The sequence below is a fragment of the Homalodisca vitripennis genome, chromosome 3 (assembly GCF_021130785.1).
Source record: "Homalodisca vitripennis isolate AUS2020 chromosome 3, UT_GWSS_2.1, whole genome shotgun sequence".
Taxonomy (NCBI): domain Eukaryota; kingdom Metazoa; phylum Arthropoda; class Insecta; order Hemiptera; family Cicadellidae; genus Homalodisca; species Homalodisca vitripennis.
Genome location: NC_060209.1, coordinates 119,283,989 through 119,307,008, shown reverse-complemented (window position 1 = coordinate 119,307,008; position 23,020 = coordinate 119,283,989). Strand labels below are relative to the sequence as shown.

Genomic DNA, 23,020 nt, shown 5'->3' with positions numbered 1-23,020 from the left:
AGTTTGTTAGTTTACTGTAGGCTTATTTGATTGTGCAAACTTGCTGGGTGCAGAGGCAACACAAGCTTTTAAAAATTACATTTAAAAAGCCCTTTTTTTAAATTAACAAGAAATTTATTTGTTCACAGGCTATAGCTTACCAGTTTAAAAAATGCCATACTTTGCAATGATTAAGCACTGTTATTAAAGTGATTTAAAATGTAATGAAACAGCAAATGACATTTAATTTTATTGTAAACTATAATATTGTGTCCCAGATAAGTAATAACATTGTACTGTAGTTAATAATTTATGGAACGTGAGTATAAAAAAAGTGTATAATAACCAACAAAACTGACAAACAAATATAAAGTATCTATTTCTATATGGAGATAGGTAAACAAAAGCAACAAACTAATTATTAATAGTTTTATTGAATTTGATCAGTTAATAGGAAATTAAGTTCTAGAACTGAATTAATAAAATTAGTAATACTTAAAGTAAAATAAAAGTAGTAAAAATTTAACAGTCGCATGTGAAATTAAACTTGTTAGGAATTGTTGTGTTTTAGAAAATATGTTTTCTAACAGTGCCCACGGTCCTGCACTCTCTTCCTCGGTGCTGCTCGTATTATGTTATCCACCCTAAGAATCATTTCAGCTGCCTCCGCTGCAGAGAGCAGCACTTGTCGTTTGACGACAAAGGATTCTGTGATCCCCAATTCCTTCATACAGCCAATCTTACCAGCTTCCATATCTGAAACATATATATTAATCAAAGATTAAGAGTAAGTTCTAAAGATAGTTTGATAGATAGTAAATTATATTATTTTCATCCCTAATTCACTACTTCCTTGTAGAAGATTTGTATTACTATACATACGCAATGCTGAAACATTTTTGATGAAACACAATCACAACTAAAAACCAAATTAATTAAGACTATACTTACAGTTAGGTTTCCAACTTTTGCTTTAAATTATTTAATAACTGGGTTAATGATGAGCTTATTCAAACATATTCTGTTCTTATTTCCATTGTTTGTCATGCTTTAAGATTATGTGCTATGAAACTGAGACAAAAATAAAACAACGCAACATGATGACAAACCTTTAATTATTATAAATGTATGGAACCAAGAAATTCCATTACATTTCAGCATCTAGCTCATCCTCAATATGTACCCATTTTAACCTTAAAAGTAGCAGTCTAATGTTCCCTGGGTGGAAGGTAATTTTTGGTCTTCATGCAGAGAGGTTCACTAAATCCACTTAAGTGACCAAATACCTATAGTGTTATATATCTTTGTAATCAAAAATTGTGACTGATTATTAAGGACTCAACAGATCCTTCTTAAAATCATGCCATTGTATGTCTATCTGCCTGTGCAACAACTCTTGAAAGAAATGTCCTGGAGATTTGAAACTTGGTACATAGATTCCTCTTGGTCCAAGATCTTTTTATTTTGAAAGGTCTAAAGGTCTCTAAAGCCAGTTCATTCAAATAAAGGATTGTAGTATAGTATTCAAAATGTTAAGTTATCATTAATATAATTAAACAATTATGCAAAAATACTTGAAAATAACCAAAACCAAGGAGAATATTGAAATAAAGTGCTAAAATATTTTTGAAACAGTCAAAAAGTTTTAATAAACAAAATTGAATGTTACTGTCAGTTTTAACAGTCACAAGATTATCTTCCTTTGATAAAAAATTGGAAGACTGAAAAAATAATAAAACATAATTTTATATTCTAAAATTATAGTTAAATCCTTAAAATGTAATATATATTTTTGTAATTGATCTTACACATAAAGAGATGGAAGTTTAATGCAAAATTTTAAGTATATAGTTCAATTTGTTCTCAATTTATTCTGTGGGGCATTATTCAGCTAACAGAAAAATAATATATTTATTACATGGCGTATGCCATATTACATGGCGTATGCCACATTCCACCGCTTAAAGTCCACCAACTTCACTGATAAAATATTTAAGCCTATTCAACTAAGATAAATAATGAAACTGACCGAGACCAGTTGTGTGGTTGCCCTGAGCATGAGCTGCTCGTAACTCACTGACAAGCTGGGCTGAGTCATATCCTGCATTGTCAGCAATGATGGTTGGCAACATCTGCAAGGCACGAGCAAAAGCCTCCATCGCCACAGCCTCCTTGCCAGGCGTCTTTGCAGCCTCAGCCTGCACCGCACACGCCATGAGCATCTCACTGCAACCTCCTCCTGTTAACATTAAAGAAGAACTTAATTGACTCTCATTTGCTGACAGCTACAGTGTCTGATAAAATTGTTCTTTTCAAATATTCCATTCCCTATGGCATTTATGTTAGCATCTTCACCTGCAATCACATTACAGCTGTAAAATTATTATCAAATCAATAATATCAACTGAAGAATATACCATTATGCACACACAATGTTTATAAAATCTTTCTAATTTTAGCTGAATACTAAGTTCAGACTGAACATCATAAGATACTACTTCAATACAGTAAAATGTAAATTTATTGAATAGCTGTTTTTACGCAGCACTGAAAAATTATTATAACATTTTATCAATGAATTTAACTATGATAAATATTAATTTGCTTCGCCTACATGCTTGATACATGTGCATGCAGGTACAATTTCATATACGTAAACATATGTAGCATTACTGGGGACTGGTGAGCAGTCTCAGCTTTTGTCTCATATCTATATATGTCACTACCAGGCGCCAATGTCATGATGAAATGCACACACAGGGCAGTTTTCATGATATACAACCTGGATAGACTATCTCTCTATAGCTGAAGATTCAAACAACCTTTTTGTGCAATTTGTGAATGCTCCTTTAAAATTGTAATGGAACAATATTGTACCAAAAAACAATTCTCTAGTACAACTGTGGGAATAATAATGCATAATTTATTTTTTAAGTGAGGCTCCCACTCACTTCTTGTAGTATTGGGTATACTGGCCAATAGCAACCAGACAAGTGTACAGAATAGTCCTAAGGCTCAAGAATAAAACCACTTTCATAGCTTACAACAATTTCCATTAATGGTAAGAATATGTCTACGTTTTAATAACAAGTTTCAATGCTACTGCATGCATAATAACCCGTCATAACAATTAGAGGTGAAAACATAAATTTTAATGATAAAAGATCCATATGCCATTTTTATTCCTACACTTTTGACATGGAATTTCAAGTTGAACTCCACATCTACCATAGCTTGTTTATTTCTGTGTTTAGACATATAAAACAAATATTTATACACAATAACTTCCAGTTTTAAGTACATAACAAAGAAAAAAGAATACTGGTTTTTTGTGCTTTACAACCAAATTGCAACTCTGAAAATTCATAATTTGGAAATTTGTGATCAGATTAAGACCAAATTTTTATACAAGATTTGTAAAAGTACACTTTGAGTATGTAATCGTAGAATTTTTAATTTAAATAAAACAACTTGTTATTAAATTACCATTTTAACTATTATTCTTGACCAAACAATTAAAAAACTAAGAATGGGTCTCGTTAAGGAGCTCTTAAAAGTCATTTCATTAAAAGTCCATGTAATTTTATGAACCACTACTTAAAACATTTCATTTTCAACACAGAATTTAACTGAACAAGGTTTTAAAGATAGTTAACTAGTACACTGTACCTACCTTTTACAAATGTTTGATCACAAATTCCGATTACATTTTTAATAAAGGCCCAAAAATCAAGTGTCGATTGAATTATGCTAATTAAAAAAGAAATATTTATAAATTTTGTTAATAAGCTTAAAATGTGCTGATAATGATTTACAAACTTGTCATAAAATTTCAGTTTTTGACTATTTTTGGCTGGAAAGATAAGAACAATGCTTATTAAACAGGTACACATCAAATTGTTGGTATATAACTGACCATAAACAATGCTGGTCTCCCGCACAGTGGCTGCCAGCACACAGAGTGCATCATGTAGTGAACGTTCCGCTTCGTCTATAATCTGTTGAGTAGCACCACGTATCACGATAGTGCAGGCCTCTCCGAGTGCAACACCTCCAAATCGCAACAATGTATCTTCTCCGATCATCACCTAGGAGAAACATGATGTTTATTATAAATGACAAGTGAAATATTGATAAAACTGCAAACATGTTTTACTTCACTTAAAACACATTTTTTATTTACCTCTTCAATCAGGTCACAATGTCCTAGTTTCACTTTTTCAGGCTGATCAAATGTGCTCACGATCTCACCACCAGTGACAAGAGCAAGTCGTTCTATGCCATCAAAGTCAGCATGTTCAATAGCCATTACGCCTGCATCAGCAAACAGCTGTTCAGGGTAGTTGTAAATCAGTTGCCTAAAAAAGATTTACAACCACATAGTAATTTTAAATTAAAGCACATATTTCTTTACACTGACAGGCAATTATACAACAATAAATAAAATCCAATTTATAGCAATTTCCACTACTTGTATGTCAAACCTTGCACTTGACATATTCCTATGTAATAAATGTTCATTATATATAATTTTTATTAATTGTAAGAACTATTTATTACTATATCACTGACAATAAGATTTTAAAAAGATGCTGTATTTTAATGTTATAAAAAATTTAATTTTTAGATGACATGTTCAATTCAATTGCGACATTAAGGGTTTCCTGATACAAATATTTTATTTTTAGAATTAATTTTAAATTACTATATAGCAAAGTTAAACCTTCTTTCATCTCAATCCATCCAGTATTATTTTTATAAGTAAAATAATACAATAAAACAAGCCAAGTTTAATTCCAAAAGCATATTTAAATCTCACTATGAGTTTTTGTTATCAAGGTGCATTGATTATAAGCAAAAAAAGACCAAATTCAAAATGAGCAATTTGCAAAGATCTAAAAAATTCTTTTAAAACTTGAGGGTAAAAATATATATTTTTAAAGTATTGTTACTAAAACGGGGGAACACTCAAAACCTTTAGTCAAATTCCTGATTCTATAGCCCATTTTAAAACCAAATATAAGCAATTTTAACACTTTATTTAACCCTTACACCACGTGCAATGGTGACGGTTTCTTAGTACCAGCTGTATTTCCAGGAAATGCCACAGAGTTGTGGTGGCCTAGCAAATTTTGTCACTAGCGGTATATGCAAGAGGCTACCACGTATTTTAAGCTTTGTTTACAGGTATGTCTCTATGTCAGCATAAGATTGTGTGTACCTAATCATTTTCCTTTCTGTGATGTATGTAAAACGTATGTATCCAATTCGGAAAATAAAGGGAACAAACAATTTATCAACCGCCGTTATGTGGAACTGACAGTCTAATATGGCGGATCAGAGGTCTGTGGTGCATGAACTTTCGTTACGAGACTACGATTAGTACACAAGGTTGGTACAACTAAAAGATAAACCAAAGAAACTTTTATCTGAACTCTAGTTTATCCTTTTGGGAAAAAAAAATCAAACCTAAAATGCTATTTAATAGGTATTTAAACAGCTACTGCGAAGACGCAGCAAACTGATCAAACATTTTGAAAAAATTAAGAACACCAATCAGGCAGAGCCTTGTTTTATAATCTATCTTTAAATGTTCAAGGCTCCTGAAATGACCCAACATTATGATAGACAAACCTGTTGACAAAGACGTTACATTGGTGTTTGATGATCTTCTCTACTTTATCTCTCATCTTTTCCTTTTCAGCAACCTCCAGCTCTGCAATCTTGGCCATTGAATCCACTCTCACTCGAGACCCAAACACTTTGATCTTGTCTGTGTCCATTGGTGTATTCGCAATCAAGATCTTAGCATTTTCAATGCGTTTAGGTTGATGTTGCCCAGGTTTCTTGTCCAACAGGAAACCTGTCAAAAAAAATGGAAAATTAACTATTTTACCGTATTACATTACCATTAAGAAACACTTTACGATTACAAAGTTAATTTATACCTAAAGCCTTGTACAAAGAATGTCCAGCAATTTTTATAATAAATAATCATTATCATTAGTATGTACATTATAAGCATTTGCACATCATAAAAGATACTCTTAAATATCTGTAATGTTATGCTAAGCCCTTAATTAACATCAGATTGTTCTGTATTTTCACAAGATGACCTGTTCATTAGTTCAGTCATTATTAAAGTGCCTCACATTGTTTTATCACTCAAACTTACGAATTTGTCATACCAATATTAAGTATTCTTATACTGAAACTCAGTTCAAAATATAAAGTTAAAATATTTGTACTTGGTTCAATCTTAAATACCAATACTAAAAATACTAGAATTTTCTAAAATTCACATTACACGTAACACAATTCTTAAACTTCACACATTTTCATTCATAAATATAAATAAATTCGTTTTTTAAGTATACTTCCCACAATCATAGATTTCAAGGACATTGGACATACCGATACATGATTAAATTAAGTGTATATTTGGAAAAATACATTTTTTAATTAATACAAAATCCATGTTTAGACAAATTTGTTTAAAGTGTAAGACATGGTTTCATAAACATTTGTACGGGATATTTGATTTTCAGATAACAGTAAACAACACATGCCTCCAATTAATATAATTTTAACTTCATATTTGAACAAATGTGTATAAATCATTATATATTTAGAATAATTAGTGAAAGAAAAACAAACTTTCAATGATTTCCATAATTGACTGACCTTGATCTTGAGTGATAACATAGTTTAGGTCAAGATAAATTCCATAACATCAATAACTATTTACAGACTAAACAATAATAGGATGGACAAGATCTAATAAAGTGATACATATAATACTAGTACTGTAAATCAGTAAAGACACCTAAGCTAGTATACCTTTGTCTAGAAAAGAATCTTCAAGTACTCCTCCCTTTTTACGTATGATCTGTATTGCGCTGAGGTTACCACTACCCTTCAGTCGTAGCACAGCATCTACGGCAAGTTGAGAGAAATGTTCCTTGTGCTGAGATAGAATTTTTGAACTAAGTGTTGTCCTTGCTATGTTCATCAAATCAGCACGGAACTTTTCTGGATCGGCACTGAAAATGTATACTTACTGTTACTCTTTACATCAAACAAATGGACCATAATGTAAGGAACTACAATGAATGATTCAGAGTAACAAAATAAAAATGATTAAAAAACATTTCTTTATTTTGAACATGTTACACTCTTAGTGTAGAATATTACAAAGTCAAATGTAGTGCAACTGCTACTTTTTTTAAGTACACTTCCCTTAACGTTAATAACATTATTTCAAAATAATATTATATATGAATAAATACCACAAAAAACACTAAGTAAATTATTTAAATATTCAATAAATACAGGGTTCATAAAATGTTTCATAACAACTTAATATTTTTTAAACCATAGCAAATAAAAGCTAAAAACTTTGAACAATTTTATGTGACTCTCTTAACTATACTTCTTAATGCAATGACCATCACATTCTTGCAATGGGAGATAACACATGGGGAGTGTCACTGAAACTTTAAATGCAAGACTAAATCAGTATGCATATAACTTGAGAATCTCTCTATTGCGTAAGTACACAAAGTGCTCAATTTTTTTTGGTAGAGTGATTCCTAAAACTTTTATACAGAGTCTGCCAATAAATGTCAGGACTGGTTTCAAAAACAAAATGTTATTGCAGATATCATTATAAGTACTTAATAATATACAAAATACATTCCTCCTGCATCAATACACTTAGTAAGGCACGTTTGCCCCTCGCGTCTGTCACTCATCAAAGCCCGCTGGAAGTCGGTTTCCGGAATGCTGTTCAGAACCTTTGTCGTCACCTATTGAACTGCCTCGATAGAGCCGAACCGATGTCCTTTGAGTTTCCATTTGCGGAAAAAAGAAAAGTCTGGTGGAGCCAGGTCTAGGCTGTAGGAGGGTGAGACAACATTGTCACAAAATTTCGCCAGCAGCTGCCACACAATTGCACGGCGCATTGTAATGGTGATGTTTCCAATTCTTCGCAATGACTAGTCACTCACACATTACGTGATTTCGCAGGTGTGTCAGTACTTGCACATAAAATGCAGCATTTACTGTCATTCTAGTAGACATGAACTCCTTGCAAACAATGCCAGGTCAGTCGAAAAAAAAAAACAATCAGAATTGTTTTAATTTTAACATCCGAGCTTTTTCCGGACGCGAAGCCCCTGCGTATGTCATTCTTAACTTTGACATTTTGTTTCTGGGTCGTACAGGAACAGCCATGATCAAAGCCGGTAATAATGTTGGCGAGAAAATCTTCCAGGACGCAGTCCAAAATTTCCTGCAGAATTTCCAGCTGTGACAGTTTTTATTCCTTACTCAAGACTTTCTGCACCAGCTTCGCACAAAATCTTTCCTCTTTGCAAGACCCTCTGTTACAATGGTGTAAACAATTCCGACTAAAAGGCCGGTCTCCTCACTAATAAGAGTGATGGTTAAACGCCTGTTAGAGTCCAAAACTGTTTTCACTTTGGCCACCTAAGTATCGGTTTGAGCAGTCGTAGGGCGTCCTGATTGTCTTCTACAAGCTCCCAGTCTTCCTTTAACATTTTGAGCCACTTAAAAACTCTTGTGCGGCTTAATAAAATCATCCCCATAAGCCTGTTAATGAGTTCAAGGGTCTTGGACACGGATTTCCAGAGTTTAAAGCAAAACCTCACAGTGTAGCGTTGCCACCTGTGTCAACACATCCCCGCTGGTGACTCAATTAATGTGTGCCTGAGTGGTAGGATACCCCTCTGTAGAGGTCGGACATCCTCCACTGCTCCGTTAAGGACACAGGAAACCAGACCCAATACTTATTGAACAGACCATGTGCTTAAAATGGCGCCGTGATAAATATTATGAATGCCCTATACAATTTTAATTTTGTCTATTCTATATCTGAACATTCAATATTTTGAAATACTTCATTATAAGTGCATTTTATATTGCAGCTTAAGTGTGTTGTTTTAATTAGTATGCTAAAAAAAATTCATTAATGTCATATAACATTTATATAAAAGAAATACTTACCTATTGTCCATAGATGACTCCTTCAAAGCATTACGAGCAATATTTGTGGCACGTCTCCAGCCTGCGATAATAATCTGGGGATGAATTTTTTGATCTACTAGCTTTTCAGCCTCTCGAAGTAATTCAGCAGCTAAAAATTATTAAATTTCATGAATCAAATAAATGTTGAAACAACAATTTACTACTACATTACAATGGGATATTACAAAATTTAATGACATTAATAAATACAACTCTTACATAATCTAATAATTGATATGTTCTCAAATATACATAAATAACAAATTGGTACTTTGGGATTATACCGACCACACCCAGACATGAATCGTTATTAGACGTTTTGCTTCTACTGATTACTAAATTAGCGTAGAACAATATTTTGTCAATATAAAACAGGAATTGTCTTATCGCGAACCTCTCCCCATCCTCAGACAGAGGTCAAAGTCGAGCGGTCTAGTAGATAATGTAATTGCAGAGTCTCGCCGCCCGTTCAGCTGGTGCGTCGATTTGTTGTCCTTCCGTGTTTTACCCCTACATTTCTCCAAACACAAAAATTCAACAAAAACAAACATTACCAAACAAAAACTAAACTCTTTATTGAAAAAAACACACAAAGTTGTTTTTATTCTTGATCACACTCAGCCACCTAAAATGCGAGTGCCTCCGACCTCTCGGTGCTACCAAAGCCCGCGCTGATGTCAACGAAAGAAAAACATCCCTCGAGATAGTACCTATCAGTAAAATATCAAACTCTAGAGGGGCTGGTCAGAAATATAAATTGAATTGTAATGGAAAGGCAATTATGTACGGTGCAAAAAACTTAAATAATCATGTGATGCCGGGCGGCCTGCCGTAATCGGGATTCTCGAGAAAGATAAGATAACAGCGACAACAATACCGATCACAATACCTGGAAATGCTAGTTGATTGATGGAATGTTAGTTCTGTTACCCAACTACATCGTTTTATAACGTTCTAAGTTCATTGAAAAAGGTTTAAGCGTTGGGGGCATATAACGGAATCTGACCCCATTGATAATGGTTGTAAGTTTGTAATTAAAGAGTTTTTTTTCGTTCTATCATGTTTGTTTCTATAAATTTATATTTTTGTGTTCTTCATACTGGTGTGGTCGGTATAATCCTAATGTACCAACAACTTTATATAACACAGCTATGGTGGAAAAGGGTTGATTCAGTGAGGTTTGCTTCATTTCACCTTCAAAAAATAACTTGTATAAAGTAATGAAATCTCCAAAATTTATAATTTCACAATTATATGAGTCACAATGGATTTGGAGAAAGGTAGAGTAGGTCAAGAACACTTGATTTTTATACCTCTAAAAATAGTTTCAGAACAGAAAAATTATAGATCTACCAAGTTAGTTATAACACAACTCTCAATTAACCTTTCCAGCATTATTGACGCGGATCCGCGGAGGGCCACTACAAGCTCAAAACGTTATTGCCGTGGATCCGCGTTTTTGCATTCTTTATTTTCTTACTGCTATGTTAGTTGAATATTTTGCTGCTAGATGGTTCTAGTAGTCATGCGACATACAGACGGGTTGCCCTGCCTCGAATTCTGTTACAATGGGAGTGGCAGTTGCTTCTAATTGGCCAAACACTGACTAGCGGGCGTGGCCCCGCGCCTTTCACAAAGTCATTGACGGGAGCTCCCGTCAAGGGATCTAGCCAGTTAGTTAGTGAGAAGCGTCCGGTACACGCATATGTATTTCGGTTATCGCTTATTTTCTGTTGTGTCCTATTCTTTTTAAAGTAAATTATTTATATTATATACAGCAGTTTCCAGTATTTATGTAGTGTTTTTTACCATTATTCGTGTGAATGGCGAATCCAGACGATATGGAATTTGAAGATTTGGTAATTCTGAGTAATTACTTGGTCAACCCCAAACTTTTTCATATTTTTCTACGGTCATAAGGATGTTATCAGAAAGCAAGAAACATAATTCAAGCCCCGCAAGGCTGTCCTACAGTTTGCCGAGCGATAAGAAGGTTCAAAGTCCACGCGATAACAGTGGTTTGCGGGAGACGCGCGGAATGTCAGTTGTGACAGCCTGCCACCAAATAAACACTCTTTGTCTACTTTTGTATTTTTCTAATTTTATTGGTTTGTAATATAGTATATGTTTATCTATAAAACTGTGTTTCATTCCCATACTTACTGAATAAATGATAAAAATATTAGTGACAACTACACTGCTATTCTACGATATTCTCAAAAGTTAACAATTAGCCTAGGAAATCCAAAAAGGGCTAAACAAATTTTATTTACCGTTAAATAACTCTATTTTGACATACAGAAACGAAAATAAATTTAACTTTACACATTGGAAATTTAAAAAAATTGTAACTTTATCAAAGATCAGGTCTAACTTTTCATGACGCTTAAAGGGTTAAATTAGTATTATGGTATATACTTTTAAGAAATACAACCAAACATAAGAATTCTATTATAGGTAAACCGTTTACAAAAAGACTCTGGGTGATTTGAGTTCACGCAGGGTGGGGTAAATACCCCTCCACCGCTGTGATGCTGCCCTCTCCCAGTATCCTCACCACTACTCGGCACATGCTCTATCAGATCATCTGACTGATCCGGCTCAGTCGGTCTCATTCACTGCTGTGATTCGTTCAGTTGAACCGGTCAGTACAGAGTTACTGAGTCTTCCCGCTAGAGCGTGTTATACCGGTCAATGTTGATCAAACAAAATGAGCGAAATGACCATGTGAACGAAAGGATCCGCTTGCAACAAAGTGTTTGAGGAAGAAACAGGTTATTGTACTGAATGGATAGATACAATGAATGATGATATAACAATAAATGTATTGTTTAAGAAATAAAGTAAATGTAAATATATCTATTAAAACTGATTAGAAAAATTTAATTATAAGTTACCAGATACATTACTAAATATTTTAAATGTTAATACTTATAATCTTGGTTGGTTTATATGCCTTTGATTTATCATAAGTATAGTTATACCCTTACAAATGTTTAAAATAAATTACTAAACATCAAACAGACACATTGCTGGTTTGAAAATAATTTATTCTTATAAATAACGAGATATTTTATATCCAACCGATTAACTTCTCACCAGTTTTCATAATACCAAGGCTCCCTACTCCCCCCATTGAGTTATATGATTATGGTTTTATTCTTTATCGGTTAGCAGTGAACGAAAGAAACAACTGAACAACTTTGGGGACCTAGTGTAACTTAACACATAACCTCTATAGTTTTTAGTGTAACCTAACACATAACCTCTATAGTTTTAGTTAGTTCCATATGATGTAAAGCTATTTTTAATGGATAAGGGTTTTTAAATGAACTTAATTATAATATTGTACGTTTTAACAATGCTTAAAAATAATATATCTGATTTGAAAAATATATCAAATTTGACCAGTTGGCAGGAAAAAGTTTGAGGTGAACGGGTCTTTTGAAACACTCTGATCCGGATAACTCGATTACCTGACGGACCCATTCGAATTGAACGGGTCAAGACCAAACGACACATCTGTAATGGCCACTGCCACTATGAGGCTAACCTCACAACAAAATGTAAGCTCCCTAGAATTGTCTATGACTATATTAATCCGTTAAATTAATATTTTAAGTTTAGACAGTGACACTTGTATAGGCCTACACACAAAAATATAATATAGTTATAAAACAAGTGAATTAGCTGCAGTGTAAACAAAACTGTTCAAACGAGACATGATCCACACAGCTGATAAACAGACAAAACAGTGCTGGTCCCACTCCCCACCAAAACCCCCTCTGGAGGGGGATCCCTCCTGTGTGGTACCGCTCAGATATTTGCTTCTGCGCAGGTTGCGAGCAGTTCATCTATAATTAATAATAAAATTACTAAAATTTTTAATATCATACTTAAAACATTTGATAATACTCACCAAGAACAGTGACAGAAGTAGTGCCATCACCCACTTCATCATCCTGCACACGGGACATGTCTACTAAGATCTTAGCCGCAGGATTATCAACTCCAATGGCTTTCAGGATTGTCGCCCCATCATTGGTGACTTCCAAAGATCCCTCATTGCGTCCATGACCAACTAGAATTTTGTCCATTCCTTTAGGCCCCAAAGTACTCTTTACCAAATCACCAATGGCAATAGCACCAATAAATGATGACATACGAGCAATTTCAGCCTTTTCTTCTTCTGCTTCATTTTTAAGGATTCTGACTGGATTGAGTGACGTCTAAAAAATGTCATAAAATCACTAAAAATGTTAACAAATAATGAATGTAAGATCTTTTTTCATTATATTACTAATATTTTTTTCTATTTAACCAATCAGCTGTCAATAAATGTTGCAAGTAACAATTTGAACCTCAACATGTTTGATCTTTTGATTGCATTTGGATGATGAGTTATGTTGTGAAAATCTCTAGAGCCTAGCATCTCAACTTAATACTGCAAGAAAAATTCTATGTCTATAAGTTATAATTTTATCACATCAAAGGAAGATGATAACACTGTTTCTTCTTTCTTGAAAACTACAGATCACAGGTATTGAAAAACTTAGTCCTATGTCTAAAATAGGGTACCTTGGACAATGCTTTCACTGTATTTTCAGATCTATTCTGCAGAATGAGTTTGTATCGGAGTATATAGAGGCAAAAGGCATCTGAAAATAAGTTATACTAAATGGAATATACAAAATTATATTCCAACATATTTTTGAAAATCTAAAGTTTAGTTAAATATACTAAAAAATATAAAGACTAAAATAATATTAACATGTTGGCTACCGATGGAAAAAACTGGACTCCCAAAATAGACAGACGTCCCGCCGGCGGGACGCAGCGGTTTTCGTCAGGGACCAACGTCCCTCCGGCGAGACTCACAGGCTGTTTCTAGCGGACCGACGTCACGTGGGCGGGACGCAGACCACATCTAGAATAATGTTGTTTTATTCATAGTTGGTCAGATTTAATGCCTTGCTTCTTGGATATCGGTCTATAGGAATGTGTGCCCCACCCGTGGGACGCGTGGTCCCTGTGTGGGAATTTTTTTTCTCACGTTGCAGAGCATTTAAGTTGGCTCACCTGTTGTTTACATATTTTGCACTTTTATCTGTTGCTTAGATGTCTGGTAATAGGAAGAGAAAAAACCAAACAGATTGTTTTACAATGACAGTGACATTGAAGATGAATTAGGCGATTCCGATGAACTAAGTTCGTTGTACAGTTCTAATGGTGAGAGTGAGTATGTTCCTTCAGACATTGAATCAGACAGTAGTAACGACGGTGAACCAAGTGATGAAGATGAAACTAGGCCGATCACTGAACCTGAGAATGTAAGTTTAAGCATAGGCCTAGACGAAAATGACCTGATATTTCACAATCCAAACATAGAAATTTTACTTGAAAATGTTGATAATAATATGAATGATATGACCAATGACCCTAACGTTTGTTTTGTTGTAGATAGCGTTCACATGGGTTATGCCGAACGTCAACTATGTTGGACTTATACAAATAATATTCCTCCAATCCACAACTTTATAGGCCAAGAAAAAATAAACACTGATTCAACAAATCCTGTGGAAATCTTTTCAAAACTTTTTGATGGTGCTCTCCTAAATAACATTGTGACGTGGATAAATAACCGTGCTTTGCTTATTCGTGGTATGCCTTCCCCGAAACACTCACATATAAATTGGTGGAAACCTATCACTATTGAGGAACTAAAAAAGTTTTTAGGCTTATGTATGCTAATGGGGAATCTTAAGTTTCCAAGCCTTAAGCACTGCTGGTCGTCATCTGAACTGTATGAACACCCCATTTTCACCAAAACCATGTCTAAAAACAGGTTTGAATTACTTCTAAGATGCCTGTGTTTCTATGACCCACAATCTGGCTCAACCGAGGGAAAGTTACATAAAATTGACAATGTCCTTAGCCATCTTTTGCGTAACTTTGCCACGTTTTTCACCAGGAAAATATTTATCGCTTGATGAGGCGATGGTGTTGTGGCGAGGCAGGTTGTCATTTCGCCAATACATAAAAAACAAATGACATAAATACGGTATAAAACTGTACGAACTCTGCACCCCCGATGAACATAATAATCTACACAGGTAAGGGTACACTGTCAAACCCAGAGAAAGGGCACACCTTTGAAGTAGTGACACGCCTTATATGGGGAAGGGACACATGGTGTTTATGGATAACTTCTATAACAGCGTAGACTTAGCTGAACACTTAGATGCAAATGACACCAACATGTGTGGCACACTAGCGAGTGACAGATCTGGAAATCCAGAAGTGGTAGTAAGAGCCAAGTATGGTTGTATCATACAATAAAAATATGAGTCAACGCCCAGAAAGTCTTTGAAGTGTTATCTGAAGCTATTCTTTCACCTCCTAGATGCTGCTATGTGGAACAGTAACTACATATATTCACGAAACCTAGGAACCTCTTTCAAGTACCTAGCATTTAGAGACATCATCATATCTGATTATCTTCAGCTGCAGCCTGTTACACCCAGAAGCGTTCGCCCAAGACTATCTCAGGACCACAAGCTAGCTTATGAAGGTGAGCCCAAGGGTAAGGTGTCGACAGTGTTTCAAGACTGACAAAAAAAGAAAAAATACATACTACATTTGTGACAAATGCAAGGACAAAAAGGGACTACCTGTGGGACTCTGCCCAACACCTTGCTTTGCGGATTGGCACAATAAGTAACCTGATTTGACTGTATGCTGTGAAACATAACATTAGTGAATGTTTTTGTCATATTTCCTTTTGTTTTAGTTATTACAAATGATACTTTTTTATATCAGTTCATTGTTTATTGCTAATTTTGAAAAAAATGTTTTAGACTTATTGTTAGGTTTTCAAAACTGATTGTTTACTACTAAAGGCTTTAGACATATTATTAGGCTTTCGAAACTTATTGTATTTTCAGGTCTATATTGTAAAAGAGTTTTGAAAAAAGGTTTTAGACATTATAAGGCTGTCAAAACTTACTAATTAGTTAGGTCTATATTGTATTTTTACTATATTTTGGAAATAAAAAAGGTTTTACACTTATTACTACATTCTTTCTCACCTGTTTTATGAGCGTCCCATATTTGGGACGTTCGGTCTATGGTTTTCAACCTATTATTTGTACACCATATAATAATAAGGAAGTTTTCTATAGACAGACGTCCCACATAAGGGACGAAAAAAAAAAAAAATGCTGTAAACATTTAGAATATATTCTTTTTTTCCCCTTGTGGTGTTTATTAGTTAAATTAGACAGTATATGTTAAAAATTGGCCAAAAAATTTTCGGTCTGTGGGTAACTCTTATTTACATTGATTGGTCCATAGTGTAAGTCAGGTAATTCAGGTCGGTCCGTTGGATTAGATCGGCGCATCCTGCCAGTGGGACGTCAGTAGCCAACGTGTTAAACAAAAATTCTAATTGGTGGCCATAAGCTAGTCAATGAATTAATTTTGTAATTATGCTGCAGTAAAAATTAGCTTTTTCAAATAAAACTGTGATTGATATAATGTGTTTTATTGATATTTGAAGAGAAGGTAGTCCTTCTCCTTACTTTCAATACCACAACATTGTATAATTGTTTCTCTTTTCACAATCTAAGATGACATAGTTATTTGTAATTTAAGTTCATGTTGCTAATTAAATAACTTTGCTACAATTTCATTATTTAATAATGTATCAATGGGTTAAAACACTAAACTATTTTAGGACTAATTTATAGAAACAATAGTCAGTCTGTTTTCTTAGTCTCAGTAAACATGATTAATGTATACAAATTGTGTTTTTAGGTGCCGTTTTTATATACAAAGAACTTAAGTGAACTTTATGTAACAATTTTATTTGTATATGAATGCTCATCCTTAGACCTACTTTTCTACACAATTTCCATCAATATTCAGGCAATATCAATATTTTTCCATAACTGCATCTGTGGCTTGCTATCAGTTGTAGGTAGACAGTGCTCAAGTGCATACAACAACCGGAGCGCTGCAGCAATGGAATTTAAAGAACGGTAATTACTTTTAAACACGTTTTGTAGTATTAAATAGCGTAGTGAGAAATTCTGCTCTATAAACAAAGACATCCGCATAACACAATTGTGTATCATTTGATACTGGAGGTGTAGCAAGTTCATGACACCTTCATGATCATCGAGACTGAACATGTTAATGAAGATGAACACATAAGGATGATAGCAACAAACATAATGAGTGTTCTAATATTAGGGTAACACAGCAAGCTGTAAAGACTTGGTTATTCTGAGATTCTAAAGCTGATTTTCCTTTTGACTGAGGTACCGTAGAAGGCTTTATCTATTATATTACTTAAATTTATAATTGATAAATGGTTGCTTCTAGTATTAATGCGGTATACTATACTTCAAATAATTGTTCTTTTTATGATTTAACCAATAGAATATTTGAATACTGAATTAATGGTAATTCTCTACTATTACTGTTATTTTGTAATGGTGATTCTATACTATTACTGTTATTCTGTAATTCTCTACCAAATTTAATATTTTTACCATTAAAATAAAAGGGTTATTCAGAACCCAACCAACACTTATCAATTATAGAAAAGGAATGTAGTAGAGGAAGTGCTACCATTTTGACACCAGAGTTTATAGTGGTTCAGCACTCTTCTAACTGTACAAGACGGAGCACTGTATGATCTCGTTGTCCTAAAAACATGAGTGCCATAATAGAAAATCCAGCCAAGTGTAAAGTGCATGTGTTATAATATTTCTTTGGGCAAAAAATCACTCAACACTACATTCATGGGGTAAAATATGAAAAGCGGACCTGAATTTTTTATGTTGAAATTATCAAAAGATATTTAGTTATTATACCAATCAATAGTAATTAATTTGAACAATAACTAAATCATCTGCACCAAATGTAGACATACCTGTATTGTCATATCCTAAACACAATTTGTTCTAGGCCTATAAGTAACTAATTTTTAAATAAAACAATACACTAAAAGATGATTTGTCAGTTTTAAGATGTTATTTTTCTTTATTATTTAAATGACATTTTTCCTGTCACCTGTTTTAATTTTTTGTTTAATTAATGGTTATGCTTTTTATTACTAATGACATTATGTAATTGTTTAAACTATTTCTATTAATTTGAAACAAGTGACTTCAATGTTATATTTTATATACATTGATGATTGTAATAAAGCAATATAAAAACCGGGTTCGCTAATCGTATTCTACCCAATTCAGGAATTATATGGGGATTATGGCTCAAAAAGGCATTATAAGAAAACGTGTAGTGTCAATTAAAAGTGCAATTATAAAAAATAGAAGAACAAAAATATACAATAAAGAAAGGAGAGATAGCCTAGTCCCAGGCCTTTTTGTCTTGTGTTTATATGGTTTGAGCACAAAATATGGTTGTGGAATCCCAAAGTACCGAGAACACTGTATCTATGAGGTTAAAGGCCGACTCTGCAAATCACGAATTTAACGTTATTAATGTACTCTGCTCATCCTCCTGAACAAAAACATAGGTACTTTGGGATTATACCGACCACACCCAGGCATGAATCGTTATTTGATTACTTCTACTGATTACTAGATTAGCGTAGAACAATATTTCGTCAATGTAAAACAGGAATTGTCTTATCGCAAACCCCTCCCCATTCTCAGACAGAGGTCAAAGTCGAGCGGTCTAGTAGATAACGTGATTGCAGAGTCTCGCCGCCCGTTCAGCTGGTGCGTCGATTTGTTGTACTTCCGTGTTTTACCCCTACGTTTCTCCAAACACAAAAATTCAACAAAAACAAACATTACCAAACAAAAACTAAACTCTTTATTGAAAAAAACACACAAAACTTGTTTTTATTCTTGATCACACTCCGCCACCCAAAATGCGAGTGCCTCCGGCCATCAGCGCGGGGCAGCACCGCCGAAGTCGTAGGTGGTTAGTAGACGAGTGAAGACGTATTGTGACCTGTATTCCGTAGTTTAGTTTTAATGATTAGTGTTTTGTATAGTTTCGTATTAACCCTTTTACTGCCGACGTCCGACATATCGGACGTCGGCATTTTTGCCGAAAACGCCAACGTCCGATATGTCGGACGTCTGTTTTTTTTATCGTTACTGGCTACTGTTATGTTCAAATGCCAAAATATTCGGTATTTTGGTTGTTTAGGAGCAAAGGATAATGAAAGAAGCCATTTGAAGAATTTTGGATTTCTATTTTCGTCGTCTTTGACTAGAATTGACGAACTACCTAGACAGCTGTCAAAACCAGTTGATCGGGTTATGTTACTGAAATCTTCGTTCATTGTTGTTGTTTACAATGTTATCGAAAGTTTTTTGAAGTGTTACTTTTGTTGATCAAGGATAAAATGAGTAAAAGAGTTACATCTAACTCTCCTGTGAGTGAGGGAACAATAATTAAGTGCAAGACGAACTGAGTGATGATTTCCTTCAGAATTTGTCTGATTCAGATGCCGAGAACGAATATGATATTATTGTTAGGGCTATTGATGACAATCAAAGTGATGTGGATGACACTGATGACGATCCTGACTGTATCTTACCATCAGATAATGAGGAGTTATTAGATAGTGAGGGGGATGTGGCACAGATAAGTTTACCTTCAATTTCCACTGGTAGGCCTATAGGAGGCCTACCAGTTTTGGGAAAATCCTCATAGTGCAGCTATGTTTCAAGGTAGCACCTTCAAATTTGGTATAAGTTCTAAGCAATTGCTCTAGTTTATAATGATATCATGCTCATAATTTTAGCATAATTTTAAAAATAAATTACAGATGCCAAACACAATTTTTATTTTTTTATTTATTTTTTATTTACATCATTTTTAAAATTAAATAATGCGTTTGTTTCAAATTAAAATGTCTTTTTATTATTTAAAAAACAGCATTTAAATACGAGTAAATAAAATAAAAATTCATGCAAATCTAATGAAAAATAAAAAAGATACAGCATTTTTTGTAAATGAATGCACAACAGCGATTTTCCTCCTTGGCAATTTTGACTGGTACAATAAAAAAAATGGCCGGCAGTAAAAGGGTTAAGTGCATGTTTATAGAGTTAGTGAAGTTGACAAACAACATGTAGGTTATGATTCCAGACTTAGGCGTGCCACAACGCTTTAGTAAGATTTGTTTATTTTAACCTAGTTTGTAATTATGTATTAGGTTAGTTCTTTACCTGAAGAAGAGATCAGATTGCAGATCTCGAAACGTAGTGTTACTGATTTCTTGTTTCACTGAACGATAGGAGTTTAAGTTTTGACCGAAACGAGATTATTTCCTTTAAATGGTAAGTGTAGTCTATAACTGTCCATTTATATATTAATATTGGGTTTTATATGATTTAATACGTTTTTTACACTTTAGATAAATTTCTTAGTAGTATATTACTTTTCAATTTATATTTCTGATCATATTTTACTGAAAGATACTATCTCGAGGGATGTTTCTCTTTCGTTGATATCAGCGCGGGACAGCGGTGCTGCAGCCCGTACTGATGGCCAGATACACTCGTCTCAACCCCATAACAACCAATTCGTAGGTCTAAATTAAGAAAAGCATTGTTCATTTGGGTCAAAATTCTGCTCATTTCAGTATCATTTTTCATTTAATTACGCTTGCAAAGATGGCGGGGCATCCGATGAAATCATCACAAGGTTGAATCTCGATCACAAAAGGTCATATGACGCCCGATGCAGATTTAAAACATGCAAAGGTAAATATTAAGATCAGCGACTACCGCTCTAATCGCCGTAATTTTTTTGCATACTAACACAGGTTAACGTAATTTCACCGAAAAAAATTGTCCCGATTATCGCTAATATATAAAAACCAGTTTTTCGGCAGTACAATGTTGGCAATACAAAACACTTAAATAACAAGATTTTCGACTATCAAACTATAAACAATGGCCGACCATGGTCGTTTTGATGAGTTGACAGTAGTCACGTGACAAACAGGAAAGTTTCCGATTGGCCGGGCGGATCACGTGACCTGTAGGACGGCTTCGATAGACCGCCAGACGTAAACAAACAAACCCACATGGACAAGGAATAATTAGTGAAGTTATTGAAATGGCGTGCGATGGTTCTTGTCACACGCTAAAAAGACCCTAGCTTCCCTATTCAAAACTCAGATCACGCGATGCTTGCCCGCTGCGCAGCGCTTTGCGCTGCTTGCTCTTTTAGAAAAAAAATTAACTCGAGCTTGCAAAGTCCAAGCCCAGATCACGCCATGACTGCTTACACACACAAAACTCAGACAGAACTAACGCAGGTTTCATTACAGGCAAAAGATAAGCGGCGCGCGTTTATTACTGATAAGATAAGACGAGTTTATACTAGAATTAGTACATGGACTACTGCCCTACGAACTAATAACACCAAAAAAACGAATAAATGCATTGTCAGTCAGGTTTTTCAAATTTTGTTTTTTCCAAAAATTTTTTTGGGGGGGGGAGTAAACGGCTACGGCGATAATCGGGACTACTTTTTTCGGTGAAATTACGTGCCCTGCGAACTAATAACACCAAAAAAACGAATAAATGCACTGTCAGTCAGGTTTTATTAATTTTATTTTTTCCAAAAATATTTTTGGTGGGGGAGGGAGTAAACGGCTTCGGCGATAATCGGGACTATTTTTTTCGGTGAAATTACGTTAACCTGTGTTAGAATGCAAAAAATTACGGCGATCGGAGCGGTAGTCGCTGTTCTTAAGATTTGCCCATGCAAATATTGTTCAGCGCATGAAAAGTAGTTCCATTTTTAATGTTTATACAACTTCGTTATTTCTCATTTCCAACCCGAGAAACCTTTTATTGTTTTGTTCAGTAGGATGATTGCAATAAGTTAATAACACGAAAAACTTGTACTTTGTCGCTCCGGCCATTACTGTCACAATTACCGAGAAAACTAAGAAAACTTAAACCTAGAGCCTAACAGACATGCTCGCTCAGACCTGCCCCAACAGAGAGCCTACTGCCCTACCTGAGGTTTTAAAACCCTACCGAAATTTAAACATTCTACCAGATCACGTACCACCACATCCAAGAATTGAACAGCATATCAAAGAATTGAATAGGCCTACCAGAGAGCATACCAAATTACCCAAGAAGGATTTCACTTCTTGCAAGATTTTTCACTGTTCCACAAAATGTTTCCTCACTTTTATAAATACATTTTGTTAAATCCTAGCCTCAATTTCATTTGAAGTCGAGAAAAAATTTGTAGTGGGTCTCACAAACTAGCCTAATACAAAGCACATTCCACACAAAATATTAAAAAAAAAACATGCACATGGGAACAATCTCAATAACATGACTCTTAATTCTAACTGTGAAGAAAACTAGTCATAATATGTAGTCTAGATTGGCCTAGTGAGATGGTAAACCCACTAATCATAAATTCAAAATTCTGCATTCAAAATGATTAACTTAATGCTACATTTTACATGGAAACTAACCAATTCAGAAAAAAAAACTGTTTTATCAAATAATTAGTAAAGAACCTTTCACAGAAAATTAGTTTAGAAAACCATTGTTTCTAAAACTTTAACAAATCATCTGCATGAACACCTGTATAGAATTATAAATAAAATGAGTGTAAGTATTAATTCGGAAATAAAATAACATATAAAATGAAGTTACCATTTTTAAAATGTTCTTAGGCACGTACAGAACAGATGAATAAACTTATTATGTCAAAATACTAATTAACTATTTCAAACGATTTTATTAGTTTCTCATCACAAACCACGGCACATGAGTGATGAAGAATTCCAATTCCAATTTCCTCGACTCCCACAGTCTCAATCCAAGTCCCACCCAATCCGCACTGTTCCGCTCCGTTTCCATCCAACTCTTACGCTATGGTGGTATAGAAAAACATGTATATAATGGTAAATAACACTTAATTATATATAGCTGTCAGATAGTAATTGTAGCGCATACCTGGA

General features: G+C 34.2%; 1 protein-coding gene across 1 annotated transcript; it reads right to left on the bottom strand.

Annotated features, from left to right (window-relative positions):
• Positions 1-394: 394 nt before the first annotated feature.
• On the bottom strand, positions 395-22,871 carry LOC124357420 (T-complex protein 1 subunit beta). Its single transcript, XM_046809212.1, has 9 exons — positions 22,713-22,871; positions 12,947-13,256; positions 9,007-9,136; positions 6,820-7,022; positions 5,614-5,842; positions 4,163-4,337; positions 3,896-4,067; positions 2,009-2,218; positions 395-735 (listed from the first exon to the last, which is right to left on the bottom strand). The coding sequence occupies exons 1-9, from the start codon at positions 22,713-22,715 to the stop codon at positions 563-565; spliced, it is 1,605 nt and encodes a 534-aa protein (XP_046665168.1). The 5' UTR covers positions 22,716-22,871; the 3' UTR covers positions 395-562.
• Between the last annotated feature and the right edge of the window lie 149 nt (positions 22,872-23,020).

Excerpts from the sequence above, each read along its gene's own strand:
- LOC124357420 (XM_046809212.1), bottom strand. Across the intron at positions 7,023-9,006 it reads GAGTCATCTATGGACAATAG|TGCCGATCCAGAAAAGTTCC; the intron begins GTAAGTATTTCT and ends ATACATTTTCAG. Across the intron at positions 736-2,008 it reads CAACCACACAACTGGTCTCG|ATATGGAAGCTGGTAAGATT; the intron begins GTCAGTTTCATT and ends TATATGTTTCAG.